A 12,195-nucleotide genomic window follows, 5' to 3' on the forward strand; every position below is an offset into this window, starting at 1 on the left:
AGGGTGCCCCTGCTCACCAATTTTATTCGCCCTTTATATTGATCCTTTGGTACGAAAGATATTAGGGTGTGAGGGTATTAAGCCAGTGGTGTGTAATGAATTTGAAACCAAGCTGCTGGCATACGCCGATGGCTATAATAACTACTGATCCAGATACGGCCATGTCGGCCCTTATAGGAATAACTTCGGAATTTGGTCAGTGCTTGGGGTATTTTCTTAATGAGAACAAGACACAGATAATTTGTTCAAATAACATTATAAAGCAGGATGGAAGATACACTGATTAAGCAATTTATCTAGGGGTCAGGATTAGCCCTGTAATGGAGATCATTATTAAAGAGAATGTTGTGCCACTTGTCAACTCAATGTCAACAGAGTTCAAAAGAATAGACTCCATACATTGGTCTATAATAGGGAGAGCCAATGTGCTCAAGATGACTATGCTTCTGAAAGTATTATATATTTTTCGCTCGATGCCGCTTATGGTGGGGGATAGCGTGTTAAAATCTATTGAGTAGGTATTTATAAACTTCATATGGCAGTATGGGAAAATGAGACGATCTCTGAAATTTCTGTCTTTACCGCAAGATAGAGGTAACCTAGCTGTTCCAAATATTCGATTTTATCTTCTGGCTTGTCTCTTTAGCCAGATGGCAATATTACTAGATTGCACCACGAATATGTCTGACTGCCCGTTTGGGAATGTCTGTCCCCCATCTATTTTTGAATTGCTGCTAGGTAGGGAAGCCGTGGGGCTCTTACTGCGTAAAGCGGACAGACTTTTCTATAACAAAAAAGGTATAAAGTACTGGACAGTGTTTGGAGGGTTTGGAAAGTTATTCAGAATTCGCTGGTAATCTCGAAATATAACTATTACACACCACTCTGGAACTCAAGTCTCTTCCCTTACCTTAGTAGTGATAGGTTGTGGATATCTTGGGAGTCTCAAGGAATCAGAAGAGTAGGTGATCTCTGTGAGGGGACCAACTTGTGGAGCTTTGAAGATGTGCAGCGGAAATTTGGAATTCCGCCAAATCAAGGCTTTAAGTTTGTACACATTTTTCAAACCCTAGCAAGTATTAGGCCTCAGATTACCCCAGGAGGTAAAATTAATATGTTTGAGTATATATGGGTGGGGGCATTAAGAGCAGTATGATTTATAAAATACTAATCTCTACAATTCAAGATGATATGGATAAGGTTGAGGCCTCTTGGATGGTGAAACTAGGGGATTCAGATGTGGATTTGGATAAAGCGCTACAGCTGGCAGGGAATCTGTTTCATTCTACGAATCTTAGAGCGCAACACTACAAAACATTATATAACCTATATTTTACCCCAGCCAAGCTATTTGAGTGGGGGAAAAAGGGATGATGATAAATGCCCGAGGTGTCTTCAGGGGCCTGCAAATCTGCTGCATATGTTTTATTATTGCAGTACGTTAAGAAAGTTCTGTACTGATATTGAAAAATTTTGGGAGGGGCTGCTAGGTGTTAACATCATCCTATGCCCTGTCCTGATGATACTGGGAACAGACTACAATCTGGGTTTGAAAAAGGAGGAGGAAGCTTTTGCTTTTATAAGTGTGGCGGTTCTTCGAATATTGCGGGCTGCTGGCTGGAAGGACACCACTGCTCCCTCTTTTCAGATGTGGTTGTCTAGACTGCTGGGGATCCATAACATCGAATCCTCTCTGTTTACTCGGAAGGGCAGTAGATTGAGGGAGCTGGGGCAGAACATCTGGGCCCCCCTTAAGGGTTGGAGGGATTCCTGCTTATAAATAAGCCTTCTGTTAAGATAATATGCTTTCCCTGATGCTGATTTGTGTGCAGTATCGCTCTACGTCTCTTCTGCTCCTGAGTAAGGAGACCCCCGTTCTTTATCTATTGATGAATTGACTGATATTTATCTGTGATTTTATCATTTGTGTAATGTATTGTTGTCTAAATGAACCATTTATGTTTTGTATGAATTGTTGATTGCACTAGGTATCTAATAAAAAAACAAAAAAAGAATAAAACTTGTGGTCATGTCACCCAGAAGATATAATCAGGCTAATTTAAAAAAAAACATGTTTGCTGTAGATAAGGAGTGCTGTGCTTTGTTTTAATGATTGATAATTAAGTTGCATCTTACCGCTTCTTTTTCATTCATTTGTTTTTTTTAATGACAGGTAGTTGAGCTTGTTGTAAGGGCAGTCCTGCCAGGTACCATGCTTTGAGGGTCAGCCTAATGCATTTTAGTGCTGGTGTACGCATCACTGCACTAAAATGCATAAGTCACACATTTACAGTGCCCCTTGGACCAATGTATCGAGGAGCGCTTGAGAGACAAGTTGTATACTTAATAATTAGGGCCTTTTGGACAGCACTCTTGAAATGTTATGCTCTGCAGACTTCAGCCTCTGTAAATCTGCAGCTAAATACAGCATACCCTCCAAGAACCATGCCCCTTGGGTTTGAATAGCACATTTTAGCACTGGTGTCCACATCACTGCACTGGTTACATTTCAAGCCAATCCACATATTTGTTCAAAATGCAGCATTTTCTCAATCTTTTGAACAGTTCAAAAGAGTTAAATTTGACAATATACAAACTGACAAAACATGGCGTGATTTATGGTTAAAATATAGAACCAAGTAAGTCCTGTATAGAGGAAATAGCATACAACGGGCGAACTACGCATGGCCAAGTAGGCACCAATTCATACGAATCCCATTTTGGAGCAGCATGTGATCCATAAGTCAGATTTCTATTTTGAAGATTGGAAACTGCCCATGCAGAATAGAAAGAGGTAATATAGCCTGTGGGTGCCATGTTTACAGCAACTCTAGAATGAATACCATAAAAAATAAATAAGTAAATAAGTAGATCAAGGTATAGAGAATGCGGAGCAGCTGAAGGGAAAGATTGCACCTGAAAAAAAAACTTTAAAATTCGTAGCAATATTCTTCAGCCAAGAAACATGATGCAATTTCTTAATCATCATTTTAGCCTTAGGGCTTGATTTTGTGTACGCAATCGCTAGGACCGCTTTACTCGCGGTGGAGATCTGACCAGTGCCACGCTGCAGGTCGGCCCGCAGTATTCAGAGTGTACCGTTCAGACCGCCACAAGACCAATGGCTCCGCCAGGATCAAGGATCCCTCTGGCCCAGGGGTCTTCAACCGGCATTAATATGCTGGTGGTGCCGCTGCAGGCACCGTCAACCATATTCTGAGTTTCCTTTTCACCGCCCTTTTCATGGCAGTGAGCCTGCATGAAAAGGGTGGCAGAGAGGCAACTAAGGGGATCCTAAAAGGGGCCCCTGATGGATTTGTGCCTGGGGATGCATGCAGGGGGACACATGTTGTGCCCCCCTGCAATTGCACCCCAGTTCCTGCACAGAGTGGCATGCATGCCACACTCTGTAGGAACATGCTGCTGTAGCTGTCACAGTGGCGGGCTGCATGTTAGGCTCTTCTATAAGCCTAACAAGCCACCACCGTGAAACGGCTGCAGCATCGCCCGCCCAACCCGGATTACACTTGTTATCTGGTGGGCGGGCACACCATGATTTTTGCAGTCCTCCAGGGGAAGGCGCAGTGCCGGCACCGCTGGAGTACCGCCAAAGTCATAATAAGGCCCTTAGTCCAATTTTACGAAGAGCTGTACTCAAACACGAAAGCAAACTTTGCTGTGTATGAAGCTTTTGAGGTTCAATGACGTTTATATTTTTGCTCATTCAGGGGTTATCAGCGCCAATGGGGAGCGCTGGAAGCAGCTTCGTCGGTTCTCTCTAATGACCCTGAGGAATTTCGGGATGGGGAAGCGGAGCATTGAGGAGCGCATCCAGGAAGAGGCACAGTTCCTGGTGGAAGAGTTAAAGAAGACAAAAGGTTGGTATCAATTTCAAAGTACACATCAAAAACAAGATGAGAGGCCAGATTACAAGAACTGGCCAAGGGATGCTAATTAGCAGAGATGCTGTTAGGCATAATTTTACTTTTTGTTATGATTAGTTATTGTGCTTAATTTCTTTCTGTGATACGCTATGCTGTTTTGTAGCAGCAAAAATAATTCTTCATATTTTGAAAGTCTGGAATTTTGCTATCGCAAAACAGGAATGTCTGTAGAATGGAATGTAGAATATTCATAATGTGCTGTTTAGCATCTGATTGTGTACTGTAAGGGTTTATTATTCTGCACTAGTTTTGGTGAATGTATTTTGCTGCACCGAAAATATGTGTTTGAATGTGACAATGAAATAGAGCAATATTACAAGATGCAATTAAAAAAATGTTGAAATTAGACGTTTGAAAATATTAAGGATGAAGCTAAACTTGAGGAGCATTTACGTCGTAGTAGAATGCAGTGTATGCAATCATGACTCTTTTGAAAGCAATACGTTCGATATTCTACAATTTTGTTTGTTGTTTAGGTAGTCTCTTGTGCTTTAAAATGCTGACTCTTTCCTAGAATCGTTGCTGTCGGTTGAGGGGGGATACCTCTGTACCGGTCTCTGTTTTTGCACACCCACATCGTTCTTACGTCCGTGATTCTAGCTGGAAGTGGGTGACATTTGATGCCCTGTTCTGCTCACTGTTCCCCTCATAAACTGAGAAATGCTCACTAGTCAAATAACAAAGCAGCGCGAGAAAGAGCAGTACGAGGTCTAGTTGAAAAACAAGAGATATTATGGTAGTGGACTATGGTACACCATAGCATAATCACATTGTCTCTGGATAGAAATTAAAATCGAGGGAGAAAGGGGGAGAGAGAGAAAAGAGAGGAGGAGGTATTCCCCATCAATTAACAGTTGATGTATTTGCAGGGTGGCACAATATAAAAGATTAAGAAAAACTGGGATGGGATAATTTGCGTATATATATCTATACTACTAATATAAAGCGAGAACTGGGAACCTTTGAGGCGGGTAAACTCCAGAAGTACACCATCAATCATAACACCCAATACAGTGTTGGAAAGGGGAGGTCCAGGAGATGGACATAGGCTAAACATTTGTACAACATATACATTACGAAGGGCAAACAACATTCCGGAGAAAGTAGTTCCTTGTGGGCGTTGTTCTCAATGTGGGCGGTAACATTGGCAGAGGGGCAAGTCCCATTCACTCGGTTTCAAGCACTCAAGCACACAGAAGCACACACACAACACAGCAACCAACAGATTTTGCAACCACACAACAACACAGCAACTTCAGCACACCGTTTTACGCTTCAGGAGCATTACGAAGCGTAGTGGATAAACATTGTGACATAAACATCGTTTTTGAAATATTTACGAATTCGCCAAATTCGGAATGTGCAATGGGCTTAGCATTGTCACATAAACATCGTTTTTGAAATATGTACGAATTCGCCAAATTCGGAATGTGCAAAGGGCTTATTACTCACTGACTCCGCAGGGTTCCGAGCCAACATAAACAAAAGGGCGTGGCTTCGGGACACTCTTGGCCGCGCCTTCCACCAAACAACCTTGCACAACCATCCAATAGCGGCACCGCGCCTTCCAGCAAACAACCAATGGCGCCACACACATTACACAAATAACCAATCACTCAAGCACCGCTCCTTCCAGCAAACAACCAATGGCACCAAACACATTACACAATTAACCAATCATGCAAGCAATCACGCAAGTACCACATTCATTGTAAAGAAAATTACGAAAAACCTTCAGCCATTGGTCCAACGCGCATGTAATCTAGGAGCATTATTGCTGTTGGGGCCACTAACGGCTGAGCAATACACATTGTCACAGGCCACGAAAAAAATTGCATGCCGATTTCCACAAGCCATTGAGGCATCATGTACGCTCTACAAACACAAAATCCGTAGTCGCGCACTGTTGTTGAAAGGGGATACACAGGGGGCGGCCAGGGACATAATAAAGGGGAAATCACACATTTGCACACACATTTCCACAAGCCTCTTTCCCAATCTACAACGAGGCATCATCTACGACCTTTAAACGTGAATGCCGTACTCGCGCACTGTTGTTGGAAGGGGCTGCACAGGGGGCGGCCAGGGAAGTAATCACAGACAATTTAACAAGCCTCACATTTATATTACACAAGGAGGCATGATGGACGTTAATTGACCGTCTAACGTTCTTGCAGGGAGAAGCAAAAAAAGTGCTCACAGCAGTCCCTCTAATAGCGCTCACAATACGCAGTCAGAGCATTATTGCTGTGTGAACTAGAACATTATTGCTGTGTGGACTTACAGATTGTCAGAGGGCACAGAACGAGGCAGAATAACGTAGTTGCAAGGCCCTGCACAGGGGGCAGCCAGGGCCTCATTGACAACGCTTTACACACGTCTAACGTGAATGAATACTCGCAGCACTCACACTAATTGACGGAGCAAGCGGGGGGCGGAGCAGCCGGGGGCCCGGGCTGCCGAGCAATGTCGGGGCAGAAGGGGGTCGGGGAAGCCTGAATGCTCCCGGACAAGGTCGGGACGGGCTGCTAATAAATGTATAAAGGTGCACATCCAAATTTAGGGTTGTTTGATTTTCTCTAAATACAAGTCTATACTGATCCATAGTAGTCTGGAAAAAGAAGTGTTGAAGTTATCATTATGTAAGACCTTATCTGAACTCTTGATATAGCACACTCAGGACCATCAGATGTAGTGAGAGAAAGAGTTAGTATGTCCTTTGGGTGTACGAAAAGGCGTACAGAAATGTTTCCCAGTAATTGACAGTTTCGTGTCACAACTGTTCAAGTGTGTCGAGGAAGTCGTCGGTCGCCGGGGTCTGGTGGGAATCGCGATTCCCGCCAGACCCCGCCGACCGCCGACTTCCTCGAGCATTGACTCAAACTTGCCGAATATCGCCATTTGCGACGGCCCCATTCACCTTACCTGCGTGAACCCGGCATATCCTTCTCCCTTGGGCAACTGTTTGAACTCAAGACAGGCATGTTTTATATTTCTGTCCTGAAGATGATGCCATGTATTTAAGTTTCAGCATAGAAACATCGACACCCATGTGCCATATGTCTCCTAAAAATTTGGAATTTATTTGACAATGGCATTTTGTTTGAATCACGTCTGTCTACTGAATACTAGGAAACAGACCGCTTCGCTCGTCCTTGCCTAATTCTCTGTTTTGTCTTGTTTTGTTTGGGACACAGGTTGTGCCCCCTTGACATTTCCTCCTAAATTGCGTTATTATTTATATCTGTGTAAATAAAACTCTGTCCGGCTGGACAAAGAACATACTGACTATATAGTGTATGTGGATTCAAGAACTTATTTTCCTTGTTCTAGGGACCACTGTCTTTAGTAACAATCGTACTCCCAAGGTCCCTAGTGTATTGCCTTTGGGTTCCCTTGTTTCTCATAAAAGTCAGTCAATACCATGGCAGACCTCAGGTATTTTCTATGATCCAGTAAAAACCATGGTGCGCAATAGCTACCCAGTATGTGCCCCTTAACCAAAAGGTTTCCTCTATAAGCTAGGTAATGGTTTTATGTTACCTATGTCATCCATGTCATCCCAATGTCATCCCCTCATAGACCTGTCTATGTCAAGATGTGTTTGTGGCACTCTCGTAGTGCAACCAATGCCTCAAAATGCCTACTGCCTCTACGTAGGTTACTTGGCTAATTAGAAGGCACTCTGATGCGTCCTAATGATCCAGATGCCCCTACAGGACAGTATAGGCCATAATTTGCCCATTGCACCCCATAGGCTAGGCAAAGCCAAGATCTATCAATGCACACTGTGCAGTATGCACCATTTTATTTTCTGATGATTCAAGTGTCCCAATAAGCCAATTAATTTCATCATGTGCCAAATGTGACTGCCATAGGCAATGTTTTCCTCTCCCTCCGATGCCCCCTACAAGACAGTATAGACCATCATTTTCCCCTTGTCCCCCATTGACTATCCAATGCCAATATCTGCCTGTGCACACCTTAGACACATCAGTTCCATGATGTGCCCCACACCATGTGCAGCCAGTGTCATAACCTCAGAACTCCCCCACAGAAAGGTTAATGCCCTAATGTCCCACAAGATTTACCTAGAGGCCTGTCAATTTCACAATGTGCCTGCAATATTCTTTATAAACCAGCCAATATCATGTTTATAACATCTTTCTTTTCCTACAGATTTTGAATTTATAGCTAAGGTGTGAGAGGATATTCATGCTTGGATGGAACACCACTACTTAAAGTTTAACTTACTTAAATTTAGCGCGGGTTTCCAGGTATCCTACTAGGAATGTCATGTCTCCCTCATGCTCCTATTCCCACAGCTCATACGTCTACATAACATAGTGTTGTGCACAGGGGAATTGAGTCCCACTGTGCAACCACACACTATTACCCTCATGGACCCTATAAAGAAAGCCCTTCCCTGACACTCCCTGGATATCTGGGAGTGACTCATTCCCCTTCTGATACAAAATGGGGAGTTAGTTCAGCGTGGGGTGGAGGAACTTTTCAAATATTTCCAATGAGGGAAGGGTATGGATATCAATTAGTTAGTGCTCACAAGAATGCAAAATTGTGGGCGTTCGCTGATTACAAGCAAATCCTGCCTTGTAACATCCATTTGCCACCTTTTGCGTGGGATTTACAACTGCAGATTTCTCTGCACTTACGGTGATGAAATCTGTATGTAAATCCATTTAATCCTTCCAGGAATCATTTTGTGAATTCTTGGTGGGCTTACATGAGGTATGTTTGGCTTAAAACTGTCTGTGATGGCCGAGAATGCTTTTGTGAATTGGGCCCTATATTTATAAGTGATTATCAGGCACATGCATCAATGTTGGCTTTTGCGATTTCTAAATTGAGATTTTTAAGGACTCGCAATTAAGGAATCGCAAAAGCCTATGCATGTAGAAATTGCTTAAAAAATAGCGATTTTAAACATTTGTTAATTGAGACTCGCAAATTGCGATTCGCAATAAAGGAATACCTCCCCATTCATTCCTATGGGCCCAATTTTAAGGGTGCCAGGGTGTCAAAAGGACACCCTGTTGCACCACTGAAAGTGATCTGTGCACACATGTTGTGCACACACATGCCCTAAGGGCATGTGTGTGCGCAACATGAAAGTTTGAAAAATGCACAAAAGTGCATTTTTCAAAGTTTTTACAAATTACCATGAAGTTGAACTTCATGGTAATTTGCGCCCCCTATTAGCGAAATCGCTGATTTTTTTACTTTAATGAATTGCATTTAAGAAATATCAATTTGCGATTCCTTAAATGCTATCACAATTTAAGGAATCGCAATTTAGAGATTACTTAAATTGCAATTTTTGCATTTGGGATGATTCATCCCAAATGCAAAAATTCCGGTCGCAAAGGGGCAGATTCTGAGAATCTGCAAGTTTGCGACCGTTTTTTCTTTTGATGCATGTGGCTGAAAATCTCCAATGTATGGTGTGCACTAACACCGCCTATTAGTGAGTCATTACTATGATCTGCACCACTTATTTCCCTAAAGATCAGTTAGTGCTAAAATTAAGAAAAACGTCCCACATTAGCAGCCAATTCCATAATTCACCTCAGCCATCTCTTCAATCTCCAGGCAGTGACATGTTAAAGCTGTGAAGTCTTTCTAAAGAACAATCAATATTGCAATGCCCTCCAGCTAGTCTGCCATAGCGCATTATTAGCCAAGATATACCCGAGGCATCTTCCCATATGTAAGCCAATACCATGAGGTGCCTCTAATATCAAACTATGGGACTGATATTGCCGTGATGCAACAGAGGTATCCCCAAACTGAAACAATTAATGCTAATATGCTCTCCAGGCATCCATGAAGGTCCATCTAAGTCATTGTGTGTCCATGCATCCTCAACAAGACACCTCATTGTGATGAAATAGTCCAGCCTACCACCTCATAGGATAGTTAATATCATGATATACATCAGTGTTTCTTTACACCTGCAAAATGTCATGATATCAGGATTTCCTTGACAAGCAATCAACGCCATCATCTTCCTCAGGTGCCAGCTACACAGAAAAGAGATATCAATGATGTGCTCCTGGCATCCCTTATATGCCAGTCAGTTTCATTGAGTGCACCAGGCACTATCACATATGCTGTCATTGCTATTATGTGCCTTGGGCATCTTCCATCAGTCAAAGAATGCCTTGAAATACCCCTGATGACCGCCAAATGTCCGACTATGTCATGAGGAACCATAACAACCATTAATGTCTGTGTGGTGCTACTAGGTGGGTCAAAGCCCTATTTTGCCCCTGGCATCCCTAAATCGTGTCTCGTGGTACACATTTAGGAAAGTCATTGCCACCGTGAGCCGCAGATCATCAGTCCTCCACAAAAAACAACCATCCACAGACGCACACTTTTGCAAACACAAACATGATTTTAAAGTGATGAACAAGCTCAGGCGTATTTCAATACATGTACCCAACATTCACTTCCCCTACTTTCAAATGACTTGCTAAATGCACACAAACATGAACATGAACAGACACACATATACACGAAATACGCACACACAAACACACACAAAACAGATATATGTGGTTACACAGCTTCTTCATACTTGCAATTTCATGGCTTATTGGGTTCCTCAATTTTAGGAAAGTGCCTATAGGAATTGAATGTGCTACTGTGCTACTAGGCTGTGTATTGTTGCATGCAGTGATATCTTCAATGGGATATCTTCAGTGCAAATAATAGACTCTTCTAATGTTTGAATCAATCTATGCTTATTGTATTTGTCTCTTGATTCAGCTGCTCAGAAGCTGGACCTTTATTCGTATCTTTTGAAGCTTGTCTTTCAGCATATTGTCCACTATGTTTTACACTTAATAGCCAATACACCTTCGCTGCGAATTTAAACATTCACTATTGCGTTCAAATAATTTACCAAATGATTTTTCAAAATGCAGGTGTATTCCAAATAACTTAAATCTGTATCTGTCACAGGCTTGCCTTTTGATCCCACCTTTTTCCTGAGCCGTGCTGTCTCCAACGTCATCTGTTCCGTTGTCTTTGGAAGCCGCTTTGACTATGAAGACGAGAAGTTCCAATATTTACTGAACCTGTTGCATGATACATTTCGACTCTTCAGCTCTGTCTGGGGGCAAGTAAGTGGAGTTAGGCTGCTTTCATCTTGGCAGGAGCTTCGCTTTATACAGTATATATACATTTACACCATATACACATACGTTGTAATATCAGGGTAAAATAGGTTGAGGTGCAAAATAAACATGTATGCATTATACGTTATTATTACATACCTACTGATATGGCGGGATTTTTGATCTTTTATCTGATCACTATAGATCTAGATCCCAACTCAGGTCGACTGAACCTTTGTTACCTGTGATAGAGTAAAAGGCAACCCACTGCCAGGTTAATCGGCTCAAGATATTACGCAACTCTGAAGAACCACTTACCACGAATAAGTTTTAAAGTTTTATTATAAAGCCAAAGATAACTGGAGATACAAACATCTCAATATAAGGTTCAAAAGATATACTGGCATCAATACAAACATGAATTCTCTAAATGCTCTTAGGCGACAGAAAAATATCACCAAGACTAGTTCAAAGATCAGCAAGTTTGCAAGAATAGACACAAGTTGTAACTTGAGCGTCATTTACAAAAAGGAAAGAAATCCAGATTTGACTGTCCCTACACTAGACTAAGTGACATCCCTACTTAGCAGGATCTTAACCTAAAAAGGTGTCAGCCGTGGTGACTTCAAAAGAAGTTCACTCACTTCCCCTTAGTCTCTGTTGTAAGTCTGTACATCACAGTCGTGCCCTCTCTGCCTACCCATCCACTCTCTAAGGTTCCTCAGACCATCTGCTCTAACTCCACCCAAGGGTGCTGTCCCTAATACAAAATCACAGTTACAGTTGAAACGCCCCTCAGAGACGCCCCTCACGTACACCTCTCACGTGGTGTCGGTTCTGGCTTTTTCCATGCTGATACTCCTCTGTGCTTCTTGTTAGCATTGACCTTGCTTCTCAGGCTCTTCTCCAGGAAGACGGTACCCCCCAGGAAATTCCTGAAGCCTCCTCCAGGCCTGTGCCTGTCTCCCAGAACAGAGCTCTATTCATCACTCTCTTGATTGGAACCCCCTCGCACCTGCAAACAGACACCCATGAAGTGGGCCCCAAATTCCGGCCTCCAGCTTATCTCACAAATCGTAAAAGCTCGAGCATGGTTCACAATTTATGCT

General features: G+C 42.6%; 1 protein-coding gene across 2 annotated transcripts in view; it reads left to right on the plus strand.

The window, feature by feature from the left end:
* The window catches only part of LOC147692390 (cytochrome P450 2C11-like), a 335,016-nt gene that overhangs the window by 181,959 nt on the left and 140,862 nt on the right, over window positions 1–12,195 (plus strand). For both annotated transcript variants that reach the window (XM_086938611.1, XM_086938612.1), the window contains exons 3-4: window positions 3,729–3,878; window positions 10,932–11,092. In XM_086938611.1, the coding sequence (XP_086794737.1) occupies window positions 3,729–3,878; window positions 10,932–11,092 (311 nt within the window). The remainder of the gene's footprint in view (window positions 1–3,728; window positions 3,879–10,931; window positions 11,093–12,195) is intronic.

This window comes from Lissotriton vulgaris, chromosome 9 (assembly GCF_964263255.1).
Source record: "Lissotriton vulgaris chromosome 9, aLisVul1.2, whole genome shotgun sequence".
Lineage (NCBI taxonomy): Eukaryota > Metazoa > Chordata > Amphibia > Caudata > Salamandridae > Lissotriton > Lissotriton vulgaris.